We start from the raw sequence: 14,088 nt of genomic DNA, 5'->3' as shown, positions 1-14,088 counted from the left end.
TTCCTTTACTGTTTCCAGAACAGGTTTGTTACCCAGTCACCTCTTAAGGAATGACACTTCATTTTATATTAAGGAAGGTTTAGAGTAGCTAATGTCCCTTGAATTCATTTCTTACAAAGCTTTTCTTAGCTTAGCTGTACACTAGTTACCCATCTCCATTGGCATTCCTGTGCAAGGTTCCAAGGAGCCCAAATGATGTTTAATTTTCAATTTTTTCCATTTTTTATGTCCTTTTTTGATGAATTTGCTAAATTTGGAATTCAAACAAAAAATGAAAAAAACACAAATGTGAACAATATGTTTATTTAATATAACTTTTTGTGTGCATAGAGAAACCATATAAGTAAAAAAGCATGAGATTACATAGGTGATTATATTACAAAAGGGAGGAAAATAACTAGTGTCTGTGTATTGCATTCTGGATACAGTTCCAGGTATTGGTAAAGCTTTTTAAAAGAGACCTATTTCTCAGGGCAACGACTGCTCTCTCCTTCCCCACAGCCTTAGTATTTTTTGCCAAAAGGCCCAGATTTGAGTAAAGGGGAGCGCCGTGAGCGCAGGATCCGGGCATAAGGGCTGCAGTCTGTTGAGCTTTGGCAGGTGGGTGTTCTGGGAAGTAAATTTCGAAGAAACGGTTTCTTCCCTGGGGGCTGTTGGTTTGGTTGCTGGTTTTCCTGGTTGGCACCAAGGCGCTTTTTGGTAGAAGCCTGGCCTTGGAGTTTTAGTACAGTATGATACTGCTCTGCGATGCATGCTGCCTTCTTCCGAAGGTCCAGTTTTACTAGCATCATGTTATTCTGCAGCTCGGCCAGGGTCTGATCCTAAGGAGGATGGATAAAGTTAAAGAAAGCCTTATGGTCTTGTGTATTTTTTTTTTTTTAAGATTTTATTTATTTGACAGCAAGAGACACAGCGAGAGAGGAAACACAAGCAGGGGGAGTGGGAGAGGGAGAAGCAGGCTTTCTGCCGAGCAGGGAGCCCGAAGTGGGGCTCGATCCCAGGACCCTGGGATCATGACCTGAGCTGAAGGCAGACGCTTAACGACTGAGCCACCCAGGCGCCCCTTGGTCTGGTGTATTAGAGAAACTAAAGGGCAAGGTAATACGTGCCATCCACTACCTAGTTACTAACAACTGTTTTTACGAAGATTAATTCTTTAAAGTCAGAGCTTATCATTGAATAGGGGGTATTTTCTTTAAGACCCAAACAAATAGCACTGAACAGAAGGACGTTTTCTAATACATGACATGAGCTTGCCTAAGTTTACTTAACCTCCAAGAATCCTAATGCCTGTGTATTAAGAGCTATGTTTAGGGGCACCTGGCTGGCTCAGTCAGTAGAGCATGCGACTCTTGGTCTCAGGTCATGAGTTTGAGCTCCATGCTGGGTGCAGAGATTACCAAAAATAAATAAACTTAAAAAAAAAAAAAGCTGCATTTAGTCTAAGTTTTTTTTTCACTCTGTAATCAGGGTGCCTTTTACTGATGACAATTGTCATAGCTTAATTGTTAGTGTTTTGTCTTAGTGGTATAAAATAACAGTTTCTTAAAATCTATGCATCTTGACTTTGTTTTTTAAATATAGTTATTTATTTATAAAGATTTTACTTATTTGACAGAGAGAGACAGGGATCACAAGCACAGTGAGCTAGAGAGGGAGAAGCAGGCTCCCCGCTGAGCAGGGAGCCCGATGCAGGGCTCAATCCCAGGACCCTGGGATCATGGTCTGAGCCAAAGGCAGAGGCCTAACTGACTGAGTCACCCAGGCGCCCCTATTTATTTATTTATTTTTAAGATTTTTTAAATTGATTTTTGTGAGAGAGAGCGCACGAGGTCGGGGGAGGGGCCAAGGGAGAAGCAGACTCCCTGCTGAGTACGGAGCCTGCTGCAGGGCTTCATCCTAGGACCCCGGGATCATGACCTGAGCTGAAGGCAGACACTTAACCAACTGAGCCACCCAGGTGCCCGAGTTTTATTTTTTTAAGTAGGCTCCACACCCAATGTGGGGCTTAAACTCATGACCCCGAGATAAGAGTCACATACTTTACTGACTGGGCCAGCCAGGTGCCCCTTAAAATCTACGCATTTTGGATGAAATATGAGAATATCTACTTCCATAGGGTTGTTAAAACAGAAAATGCCTATAAATTATTTAGCATAGTACCTTGTACTTAAATAATTTTATTTTGCAAAGAAGAAAAACTCTCCTCCCTTAAGACTAGCCCAAAAATCTCTGCCTTTCTCTTCTGCTTCTCATTTATTTTTCTTCACATATACTCTGGAGTGGGCTGATGGGAGAGAAGGATATATATAGGGTACCCTAACCTGTTTGATTAAGATGTCATCACAAGTGGTCAAGGCTTGGCGTAGTTTTCCTGCCCCAGTGCTGTGGCAACAGGCTCTTTCTGCTGACTGAAGAGACTCACCAAGTTTCTGAAGCTCTGTCCGCAGCAGCCTTATATTCTGAAAAGAATAAGAGTAGGAACCACATTGTGGTCAAGATCAACCAGGATAATGAGCTGAAGGAATTGGATAGCCATTTAAAGAGAAGTAAAATTAGAAAGGCTAGTCAGCTAAATGAAGTAGCCACTCTGCAGGACTGGGCACAAAAAACAAAAACAAAACCTGGTCCTCACATAAACCACAGGTACAGGGCTGGAAGGTGCCTTAGGTAAGAGCCTTGGTAACAGAGAAAGGTATAAATTACCTTTTGGGGGGCGCCTGGGTGGCTCAATTGGTTAAGCGACTGCCTTCAGCTCAGGTCATGATTCTGGAGTCCCCGGATCGAGTCCCACATCAGGCTCCGTGCTCTGCCAGGGAGTCTGCTTCTCCCTCTGACCCTCCCCCCTCTCATGTGCTCTCTCTCTCTCAAATAAATAAATAAAATCTTTAAAAAGAAAAATAAATTACCTTTTGGCCCTCCTCTAATTTCTTATCCACATCAGTGGTAAAGGGCTTGGCTGAGGGTGGTGGTTCTAACATTTTCTGATACTTCTGTAGTTCTGAGGGAAGGAAACAAGAAAATTGTATGCTTTCTAGCCTTGGACTTACCTCTTAACTGAATGAACAGTAGCTTGCAGCAAATATAAAAGGTGAGGCCATGTGCATCCTAGAGTGAAAGGTCAGGAGATGTAGCTCAGAGTTGAGGAAATGATCTTGGAGTTGGAAAGGCCCAAGTTTGAACAGTTCTCTGAAACACTCCTATGCTTTGTGCCCTCGCTCCTTCCTTACCTTCAGTGGTGGAGTTGAGCTCTGCTCTGCACTGTTCTAGTTTAGCTTTAATCTCATGGAGCTGCTGATTGGAGGCAGAAGCTGCCAGCCTTTGTGACCGCCGAAGGGACAGTTCAGACCCTGATTGTTGAGGGGCTATCGGCTGCTGTCTGGCTTCCTGCAAAAGAGCTTCTAGCTCTTCAATTTTCTCATCCCGTTCCTAAGAGGGAAGCAGCACAGTTCCATCCAGAGTTAGACAAATCTTGCAAGAATGGATGACTGAACAGTGAACAAAACCTTCCCTGACAATTATGCCTCAAAAGCCTGTTAGCAGTGTGCCTGGGTAGCTTAGTCAGTTAAGCGTCTGACTTCGGCTCAGGTCACGATCTCCGGGTCCTGGCTATTTACTCAGCGGTGAGTCTGCGTCTCCCTCTCCCTCTGCCCCTCCCCCCTGCTCATGTTTGTGCACTCTGTCTCTCAAACAAAATCTTAAAAAAAAAAAAAAAAGAGCCTGTTAACCCTTAAGCCATTTCCAGGTCAACCAACCCTTAATTCATAGACCGACACCTAGATAGTACTTTTTAAAAGACTAGAAAAAACTGAGTTACATATTCCTGCCCTACCAGAGTTTATAAAATCTATTTACATCAGACAAGCTAGTGATGGGAATCAGTGGCTAGTTGGGGCTGCTTCAGGGCAACTCACCTGAAGCTCTTCTTGGTAAAAACTTGTAAGTGATTCTTTGAGGATCTTTAGTTTCTCTTCATACATTTCCTCTAATAGTTCCTTTTGTGTGTCCAAATGTTCACTGTCAAGGGGGAAAAATGGATAAAGAATGTATATACACACACACATGCGCACACACAACAGAATATTACTCAGCCATAGAGAATGAAATCTTACCCTTTGCAATGACATGGACAGACTGAGAAAGTATTATGTTAAGTGAAATAAATCAGACAGAGAAAGACAAAATACCATATGATATTTCACTTTTATGTGGAATCTAAAAACAAACAAAAAACCAGACTTCTTTTTTAAACAGACTCTTAAATACAGAGAACTAGTGGTTGCCAGAGGGCAGGGGGGTGGGAGGAATGGGTGAAATAGATAAGTCACAAAGAGGAGAAAAATACAGCATTAGGAATATAATAACAGGAATATAATAACACTGTAATAATGTATGGTTGAAAAATCATGACTACACTTACTACGGTGAACACTGAATAATGTATAGAATTGTCAAATCCCTAGGTTGTACATGTGAAACTAATATTGTGTGTCGATTATACTTCAATAATAAATTTTTTTTTAAGATTTTATGTATTTATTTGACACAGAGAGACACAGCGAGAGAGGGAACACAAGCAGGGGGCGTGGGAGAGGGAGAAGCAGGCTTCCCATGCAACAGGGAGCCCGATGCGGGGCTCGATCCCAGGACCCTGGGATCATGACCTGAGCCGAAGGCAGACGCTTAACGACTGAGCCACCCAGGGGCCCCAATAATAAATTTTTTTAAGAGCAAGAGTGAGTCAGGAGGGAGGATCAGAGAGAAAATCTAAAGCAGGGTGAATGCACAGTACAGAGCCCAATGCGGGGGCTCCATCTCCTGACCCTAGATCGTGACCTGAGCCAAGATCCAGAGATGCTTAACCAAGTGAGTCACCCATGCACCCCAATAATAAATTTTTTTCAAAAAAAGAAAAGGTAAGGGGGTGAAGATTCTGAGGAGTAAGTCTGGAGGACAGAGCTTGAGGCACAACTCTATCCTAGTCCCTATTCCGCACCCTCTGTCTGGTCTAGCTGACAGACCAAGAGCGGTTACTAGCTGATACCTGCACCACTGTTCCCGTTGTTGCATCTGTTCCACCATCTCATTGCAAATTTCATCACGGAGCTGCATCTCCAGCTGCAACTTTTCCTGCCGTTCTTTACAAAGCAGTGCTTTCATGGCTTCCACCACCTGCAGGAGCTCCTGGAGGGACACACAGTTCACAAGTGATCAGATGTCCATGCCCCACAAAGGTGAAGGCCCACCTGGAAGGCAGCGTGGGAAATATGTAGCCATCAAGCTGCTACACCAGAGCTTTCTTGCATTCTCACCTCTTTGCCATACATGGAGATGTCAACTTCATTTTCAATGTCATCATCAAGGCCTGGTTCTGTCTTAGCTCCCATCTCTAAGCTGGGAGATGCCCGCAGACTGTGTTCCTTGATGAATGAATGTAGCAATGGGAATCCCAGTTGCACAGGTGGAGCATGCACAAGCTAGGTGGGGAGGGGGTGGGAAATCAAGTGAATTCAGAACTAGTCCCTAGTAGATTCCTTAAATAAAGGTACCAGCCCAAAGTGAGCACAACCATTACACCTACAGCTTACCTGGCTGGCAATGGCTGAGAACTTGGCCACATGAAGGGTTTCGTCATAGGTAGATGAACAGGGATTCACATTGACAATCATGCAGGAGCGGCCTCTACCTGTGAAGAAGCCTTGGAATACTCGAGTCAACTTGCTGTCACGGAAGGGAACCAGGTTCTGTTTTGACCTAGCAGGAGATCAGAGAACAGAGCTATGAGCAGAATTCCAGCCCTTACAGTATCCCAGCACCATCCCCAGTGATGACTGGGAAGTCTCTTAGCAAACTGCAGTGCTCCAGACCATCCTAGCCCATGGAGTATAGCCAGAAGCTCACCGATTCTGCTGGTTTTGGCGCAGGGCAGCAATACAACGGCCCAAGGTGTGCAGGGAAGTATTAATGTTTCCTGCTTCCTTCAGCCGCTCACCACTTTTCTGATCTTTACAGCGCTCTGAGCCAGCCAGATCACAGAGTGACAACCTTGAATGGTGGACAGGATCTGACATAAGGACCCCCACATAGTATGTGCTTTCCAGCCCTTCATATAGTTCTGGGGAGGGGAGGACCCACCAAGGATTGCTGTACCCAAGAAAGCAGAGCAAGACTCTAATAGAAGTAATTCCTCTGAGGACCTCCCTTAACCCCTGCCTCCAGTACCATTTATGACCAAGAAGCCCACATTTCTAAATGGAAAAACTCACTCGCTGATCTTGGGAATGATATCCCCTTCCCCCTGAAGGTGCAGGATCCGTATCGAGAAGATGCTATGACTGGAAATCAATAAAAGTCACTGTGTATCTTCCATGACTAGGTGGAGGACTATTGTTTCCTAGAACACAGTGAAAAGTTGACTCCCACCGCCCACTCACCTGCGACTAGAATTCTGGTTCAAATGGGTGCTGGCAAAGCTCTGGTTTTTACGACCCACTTTGAGCAGTTTCCAGGCCTCCTCAGCATCCTGAACATGAACCCAGTTGAGATCTGAGGCAAAGAGGAGAAAGGCATATAGAAGATGGGAGCACCTAACTTGTCCAGGTTTCTCCCAAGTCCCGTTTCAGGGAAGTTGGCAGCCTCCCTACCTTCCCATACCTTTCACATAGGGATTGCCATTTTGATCTTCACAGAGCCGCAGAGTCTGCCTCTTGCGCTGCTGGCTAGGTGGTTCTAACAGGTCATAAAGCAGTTCATTGTAGATCTCAAAGAAGGAGATCCAGACGGAGAAGCGAATGTCTGCAGGGACACTCACAGGGGCAGTGTCTGGCTGTGCCCATCGGTGACTCGTTTCTGGGGAAGAAGCCCATGTACAGGGCATCAACTCTAGAGTAGTCCATCTCCCCTTTGGCCTGTGGGGGCCTTAGAAGGAGCAGCTTAGGTTGAAACCTCTGATTTATAGCCCTGGAAGCTGTTGGGAGCAAGGGAGTGGGTTTCTACTGTTACCTGGTACAGAGCCTAGTCATGGTACATACCATCCAGCTGGCTACTGCTGGTCATGTGACTGGAGGAGAGCCCAGCGATGCCACTATCAAAGCTGGTGCTGGTACCCATCCGACCTTCAATGTAGACACTCCTCTTCAAGGAGGTGGACAGCTCCTCCTGGAGAGGCCCAGAGAGAAAATAAGCACAAAACTTTCCACAGATTTGTCCTCTTACCCCACCTCTGTGATCACCAGCACTTCACCTCTTGGAGGCCTCCATTTAGCAGGGCCAGTTTCTTCATTTCCTCCTGTCGGATCTGCTTGCTGTCTAGCCAGATTACCTCATTGAAGAGTACGGGCTTCAGATCAGGTGTTGGTTGAAGTTGGCCTTGGAGGCTATTGAAGATCAGAGCCAAGGACCGGGGTAGAATCCCTCCATCCTTGATGGTACCTGTAAGCATGGAAAGATGGACAGCTGAGTGCTCCTTCCAAATTCAAAGCATCAAAAGGCTTTTCCAAAGAAAACATCAGGACAGGGGCACCTGGGTGGCTCAGTCGGTTAAGCTTCCGCCTTCGGCTCAGGTCATGATCCCAGGGTCCTAGGACTGAGCCCCACATGGGACTCCCTGCTCAGCGGGGAGCCAGCTTCTCCCTCTCCCCGTCCCCCCTGCTCGTGTTCTCACTCTCTCTCCCTAATCTTTCTCTCTCATTCTCTCTCAAATGAATAAAAAAATCTTAAAAACAAACAAACAAAAACCAAAAAGCATCATTACAGGCCAATCAGCAATTCTGTGAGGCCCACTACTTACTCACCTTGAATTGTGTGGGTTTTCCCTGAGTTGGTGACTCCATATGTATAAATGAGCCAGTTCTGCCCTTTGAGTACATCCTTTACCATCTCCTTCACGGTCAGGTTGAAGAAGGATGCCTGTCCCACTTCTGGCCCAAAGATCTAGAGACAGACCCAATTTCTCAGAGGCCCATCCCTCATCTCCCATTGCCTCCTGTACAGAGCCAGCAGATGCGTCCCTTCCTGGGTGACTGGCTCTGGAGACGACTCAAGCAACCTCTTCCCACAGTGCTTCCAGCTGCTCTCCAAACACTGAAGACGAAACCACCCTCTGCCAGTGCATCTTTCATCCAAATCAACAGATACTTCCAGGTACCATCAAGGATGGAGAGATCCTACCCCAGCCCTTGGCTCCAATCTTCAAATAGCTTCCAAGGCCATTGTGTGTGTAGCATCACACTACTCTTGGGCTACGTCTGATGCTACACACACAATGGCACACAGTAATCACAAGGGTGGGCTTTAGAGATGGATAATTCTAGATGCAAGGCCTAACTCTACCACTGACTAACTACATGGATTCAGCAACATAATCTTCACTGAGTCATAGTATCCTTATCAGGAAAATAGGGACAAGAATAATAATAATAGAGATGTTGGGAATTAATGCACATAAAGTACTTGATGCACTGACTCACACATGAGTCCCCAAAATTATAGACATGCATATATAAGGAACTCACAGTCAAGTAAAAGCCTTCCCCTCTAAAGAGAGAATAAAGTTGCCCCTAATATGTTGGTCCTTGTTCATAAACCAGTACCTCCATACCTGGGAAAAGGTGAATCTATGGGCAGCTTGGCCAATTCCCCTCTCATTGCTCTTCTGGGCAAAGGAGTCCTTGGGTGCCTGTAGAACAAGGGTCTCCACATTCTCGATACGGACACAATCCTGAGAAGGGGTAAAAAAAAAAAAAAAAATCACAGAAGGAAACAATCCTAGGAACCTTTCCTGTATTGTATCATTCCATCTTAAATCCTCCCTCCTCAGACACTCACCTGATCTTCCTGTCGTTCCAACTCTGAAGGTAACAAAGGCCTAACTCTCAGGTATACTTTCACCTTCTCTGTACTATCCTCAGATGCAACCTGTGGCAGAATTCCAGGCCGGAATCAGCAGTTACTTCCAAGCAGATGGGCAAACACAGCATATTTCCAGAGAATCATGCTAACAGTACCCCCATTTCACCTCAAATATCTGTACAGCTAGCTACTCTAGTTCCATAATCATTCCAACCCACATGGGTTTTTTCACTGCTTTATCACCTGCACTGTCTTCAGTATCCTGGAAACGTTGGCCTGCCACACTGACTTTCTGAATTAGAACTGGTTAACTGGTATGCAAATCAGCATGTGGTATTACAGCAAAACATAGTAGTTAAGCACCTTGGAGGCAGACAAACCTAAATTAGTGTTCCAATTCCATCATTTAGAAGTATGACATCTTGAACAAGTTCTTTAGATTCTCTGCCTCTGTTTCCATATCTGTAGAGTTGGGTTAATAATAGAACCCACTTCATTCATGCAACAGATATTTAGAGATCTGCCTACTATGGCCTGGGAACTCTAAGGCTCTGGTGGTCCAGAGGCAGGGACATTATCAAGGCTCCTGCTCTCATGAAATTTTCTCTATAAAACAGGAGACTTCCTAGTAGAATTGTTCTCAACCAGCGCCATTTCCCAGCCAAGGGACATTTAGCTAGGTCAGGGGAAGCTTCTTGGTTGTCACAGTGGGAAGGAGCTAGTGACATCTAGTGGGTAGAGGCCAGGTATGTTGCTAAACATCTTAAGGTACAAGACAGCCCCCTAAAACGAATTATCTGGCCCCAAATGTTAATAATGCTGCAGCTGAGAAACCCCAGCTTAGCATAAAGGCTCCAAAAATGGAAGCTACAGTTGATACTAAAAACATACCTAATGGCAGTATGATCTTGTGCAAATTACTTAACACATCTACGCCTCGTGGTGAGAGAACTCTTAGCCTTCCCTCTTAGGACGGAGAGTATGCACGTGAGAGTGTTTCCTTAATGGAATGCAAATAATAGTTCTTAAGGACACACAAATTTACATTTTTCACCTGTCGTGCTCTTAATTTTTAATTGATCCCTCAGACCCTTGGGATTGCTGCTTTGACCTCATACGAATTCTGTATGGACAACTGGTAGGCTGAGGACATCACTTTCTGCTGCCAAGCCACTGTCCAACTCCTTTACCTGCTGCTTATCCTCCAGGGAGGTGGAGATGACAGAGCAGTCTGCTATCAGGTCCTTGCGTACGACAGACCCTAAATCTGCAGCTGTGGACTCAAACATGGGGGAGACTACAACCTCCTCATCTGACAGCAAGCCGGCTGGCGGAGAAAGGATCCCTTGCGACATGACAGCAGGGGCAGCTTAGGTCTATAAAGAGACAAGGGCGGGTAGGGAGGAGAACTTAAGGGACAGAAGAGCCTGCAAATTCTAGGTAAGAAACAATTTCCTTGCCCCAGGACACCTTCCTCTCGCTGCTTGAATTCCTACTCCCTTATCCCTTCAAATGCCAGTAGAGCGGTACGGGATAAGAGGAGTTAATCACGCATTTCCGACCGCCAAAAGGAATGAACAGATACCTCGCTCCAAAAGCAGAAGGCCACACTCTAATTAGGGTGCCTCGCCCACCGGTGTCGAGGAGGTGGTATATTTGCCTTAGGCTCCTTCTCCAACCTCACTCCAGGCCCAAAGGGAGGACAGAGGTATTAATAAAAAAGAAAAAAAAGGCATTGCCGCAGCTTCGCTTTCTAAAAGCCTATCCCGCGAGGGCAAGAACTGGTACGGCAGCTGGGCTCCGGCACAGCCGCAAACTCACCGAAGACGCGACACTCGCTCCTCCTCTGGTACCGGCTCACACACCCTGCTGCCGAACCTGGACTTTCGCCGTCTGAGAGCACAACTCCACCCACGAGGAGCACCTTTGTTACTGATACAATGTTTTAAATTACGCGCTGCATTCGTTCGGCCAATCAGACAGCGAAGCCTGCAGCTGCCAATCAGCGCAAGGAAAAGGGGCGGATGCGACTGGTAGACGGTTTGCTCCGGCTTGACCCCTGCCTTCTATTGTGGCTCCGGGTTACCAACTGACGGAATTTGGAGTTGGGCCGCCTACAATTCTTCGCGCTTAACACTTTTCCTTGGACCCTAGGAACTTCTTTTCTAAGAAACCTAAAGGAAATTCTGAGGCTTCAGCGCCATCCTCGTTTAGCACATTCCTTCCCAGGAGCACCCAAGAGGCCTGGTTTAGGGCTTGCTCATCCTGGGGGTTGGGACTACGCTTCCCAGGAGGCATCGCGAACAAACTCCCGGACTCTATTTCCCAGAGTTCCCGGGCTTGGGCCGCACTAGACCGTCTTCCCTGAGGGGGGTGGAGACTTCAGGGCCAAGATGGCGACCGGAACGGGTAGTAAGTATGTCCACTGTCTTTGCGTGGAAGGCCTTTTAGACCAGAGCCTAGGTATCAGATTTCTGTCACACGCTTGGGGATTAGGAACAATGATTGCCCAAGAGCCCAGGGTCTTGAGGGACCTGCACTCGACCGTATCGTGAAGACTAACGATTAGAGGCCCAGAAGAAGTGTAGGGTGTTGGGTCTCAGGGAGGCTGCGGGGATTTGAGAGAAGCAGCTCAGCGAATCCTTATGTGTTTGGGAACTCTGTGGGGTGCGAGATAAAGGGGCTCAGGAGACGGGTGTGCAGACGAAGAGATGCTGTGAGCCACAGGGAGCAATCTGCTCTCAGAGAGCCGTTCGGTTTCTGGCCAGCGTTTGTGAGTCCCGTGGTCCAGCTCCCAGAGAAATGGGGTACTTTAGCTTTTTCGGCCGCTAGGGAAATTGCGTTTTGTGCATCTCAGCCATTTTCCTGTTTCGTACGTTGAAAAGGTCTTTTATTATGTCCGACAGCTACATGGGGGTAGAAGTACCGAGGAAAGTAAACAAGTTTATGCTAGGAAGGAGGCAGGGCAGTAGGTGGGGGAGGGGAGCGGCTGCTCGGAATCCTGGGAAATAAGCCCTCGCGTTCAAATTGGAATCAAGTAGTCTTTTTTGTTTTTTTTTTTTTTGGTCTTAAAACTGGGCCTGTCGTGAGAACTGCCTTATCTTACTCTGACATTCTCCCCTGCCTTTTTAAAATTAAGTAGCCATGTCATTTGAAGAAGTAAAATGTTTTGCCAGATACTCATTGCAATTTTGCGGGGAATGAATCGTTACGATATTTTAGTAGAGTGGTGAAAATGAAGATTCCGTGATAGTAACTCACTTTGTTCCACAAGGTGGGATGTTTTGCATTAGGCTTTTAGTCCTTCCTTTGGGCCTTAGAACTAGTGCCTCAGTGGTTGTTCTCTAAGACTTTTCTCCTTTTAGAACACAAGCTGCTGAGTACTGGCCCTACAGAGCCATGGTCCATCCGAGAGAAGCTCTGTTTAGCCTCTTCGGTCATGAGGAGTGGAGATCAAAATTGGTAAGGTATCTAAGATAGCTGCATTCTTGGGTCTTAGAAACTGTTGGGCATTTTTTTTTTACACTGGTGGATTCCTATAATCATACTAGCGTTTAAGGAGTATTTTGTAACAGCATTATTGAGATTTAATTCAAAAAACATAAAATTAACCTAGTATATACACATAATTTAGTATATTCACAGAGTTGTGTAATCATTATCACAGTCTAATTTTTTTTTTTAATTTTACTTATTTATTTGACAGAGAGCACAAGTAGTCAGAGAGGCAGGCAGAGGGAGAGGGAGAAGCATGTTCCCTGCTGAGCAGGGAGCCTGCCTCAGGCTGGATCCCAAGACCCTGGGATCATGACCTGAGCTGAAGGCACAGGCTTAAACAACTGAGCCACCCACAAGCCCCCACAGTCTAATTCTGTTCTAGTTCTAATTTTAGAACATTTTCATTACTCCTAAAAGAAGTTTCTTATCCCTTCTTTAGCTGTCACTTTACAATCTCTCCACCTCCCTGTCATCCACCCCCACCCTCAGGCAGAGACAGTCTACTTTCTTTATCTATAGATTGCCTATTTGGATATTTCATATAAATGGAACCCTATAATTTGAGGAACAGCTGAACTTTTAAAAAAAATTTTTAAAGATTTATTTATTTATTTTAGAGAGAGCGTTAGCACGCAAGCAGGGGGATGGAGAGAATCCTTAAGCAAACTTCCCCCTGAGCATGGAACTTGACTCGGCTTGATTCCAGGACTCTGAGATCAGGACCTGAGCCAAAATCCAGAGGCTCCATCAACTGAACCATCCAGGTGCCTCCCACTGAACGATTTTTTAAAATGGCCTCATATTTTTTTACATTCCCACAGGCAATGAATGAAGGCACCACTTTCTTTGTATGCCTTTGTGTCTTGCTAGTGGGTATGAGATGGTATTTCATCGTGGTTTTGATTTGCATATCCCTGGTGACTAATGTTGAGCATCTTTTCATGTGCTTATTGGTCATTTGTGTCTCTTTAGAAAAATGTCTGCTCCGATCCTTTGGATTCTTTTTTAAGTTTTTTTTTATTTATTTGAGAGACAAACAGAGGGAGAGAGCATGAGTAGGGGGGAAAGGGAAGAGGCAGAGGGAGAAGCAAAGGGAGAAGCCGACTCCCCGTGGAGCAGCGATCCCAGGACCCCGGGATCATGACCTGAGTGAAAGGTAAACGCTTAACCAGCTGAGCCACCCAGGTGCCCCGGTCCTCTGGATTCTTTATATTATTACTATTATTGAGTTTTAACATTCTTTGTATATTCCGGACACAAATTGTCAGATAATTTGCAAATATTTCTCCTATTTTATGTATTGTCTTTTTACTTTCTTGATTAATACCATTTACAACACAAAAGTTTTCAATTTTGATATGTCCAGTTTATTTTTTTCTTGTGTCGCTTATGTTTTTGGTGTCATGGCTCAGAAACCATTTACTTTTGTGTTTTCTTTTCAAAGCTTTAGAGTTTTAGCTCTACGTATATAGGTCTATGATCCATTTTGAGTTAGGTTTTTTTTTTTTTAAAGTAGGTTTGACTCCCAACTTGGGGCTAGAACTCACGACCCTGAGAGATCTAGGGTTGCATACTCTACCGACGGAGCCAGCGAGGCACTCCATTTTGAGTTAATTTTTGTGTATGTTGTAAGGCAGGGGTCTTTTTTGCCCATAGATATGTCCCAGTTTCCAGTATTTGTTAACACTGTTCTTTCCCTATTGATATTGTCTTAGCACTCAGTATTTCTTTTTAAGGGCC

The 14,088-nt window shown here is 45.4% G+C and overlaps 2 protein-coding genes across 16 annotated transcripts in view; one reads left to right on the top strand and one right to left on the bottom strand.

Annotated features, from left to right (window-relative positions):
• Positions 1-290: 290 nt before the first annotated feature.
• Positions 291-11,020, bottom strand: KIF20A (kinesin family member 20A). 6 transcript variants are annotated; one of them, XM_027604250.1, is made up of 19 exons: positions 10,672-11,020; positions 10,041-10,226; positions 8,827-8,916; positions 8,600-8,719; positions 7,794-7,932; positions 7,244-7,431; positions 7,032-7,158; positions 6,655-6,849; positions 6,435-6,546; positions 6,267-6,335; positions 5,902-6,045; positions 5,589-5,754; positions 5,313-5,477; positions 5,045-5,184; positions 3,915-4,017; positions 3,231-3,429; positions 2,910-3,001; positions 2,325-2,462; positions 291-821 (listed from the first exon to the last, which is right to left on the bottom strand). In XM_027604250.1, the coding sequence occupies exons 2-19, from the start codon at positions 10,203-10,205 to the stop codon at positions 504-506; spliced, it is 2,670 nt and encodes an 889-aa protein (XP_027460051.1). In that variant the 5' UTR covers positions 10,206-10,226; positions 10,672-11,020; the 3' UTR covers positions 291-503. The 6 variants fall into 6 exon arrangements, with proteins under 6 accessions (XP_027460051.1, XP_027460053.1, XP_027460055.1 ...); XM_027604252.1 differs by having other exon boundaries at positions 5,313-5,420; XM_027604254.1 differs by having other exon boundaries at positions 6,655-6,729.
• A 104-nt stretch (positions 11,021-11,124) lies between these two features.
• BRD8 (bromodomain containing 8) overlaps positions 11,125-14,088 on the top strand; it is a 34,253-nt gene continuing 31,289 nt past the window's right edge. For 6 of the 10 annotated variants that reach the window (XM_027604240.1, XM_027604237.1, XM_027604239.1 and 3 more), the window contains exons 1-2: positions 11,125-11,262; positions 12,216-12,312. In XM_027604240.1, the coding sequence (XP_027460041.1) occupies positions 11,244-11,262; positions 12,216-12,312 (116 nt within the window). In that variant the 5' untranslated portion in view covers positions 11,125-11,243. The remainder of the gene's footprint in view (positions 11,263-12,215; positions 12,313-14,088) is intronic. The other 4 variants (XM_027604246.1, XM_027604247.1, XM_027604244.1 and 1 more) reach the window with 1 other exon arrangement.

Source organism: Zalophus californianus, chromosome 5, assembly GCF_009762305.2.
Source record: "Zalophus californianus isolate mZalCal1 chromosome 5, mZalCal1.pri.v2, whole genome shotgun sequence".
Taxonomy (NCBI): domain Eukaryota; kingdom Metazoa; phylum Chordata; class Mammalia; order Carnivora; family Otariidae; genus Zalophus; species Zalophus californianus.
Note: the sequence above shows the minus strand (reverse complement) of the source record. Positions and strands in the feature narration are given on the sequence as shown.

Coding starts and splice junctions, on each gene's coding strand:
- KIF20A (XM_027604250.1), bottom strand. CDS start 10,205: ATGTCGCAAGGGATCCTTTCTCCGCCAGCCGGCTTGCTGTCAGATGAG. Junction 7,933..8,599: donor ATAGATTCACCTTTTCCCAG/GTATGGAGGTAC, acceptor GTCTGTCTCTAG/ATCTTTGGGCCAGAAGTGGG. Junction 5,755..5,901: donor CGCCAAAACCAGCAGAATCG/GTGAGCTTCTGG, acceptor ATCTCCTGCTAG/GTCAAAACAGAACCTGGTTC.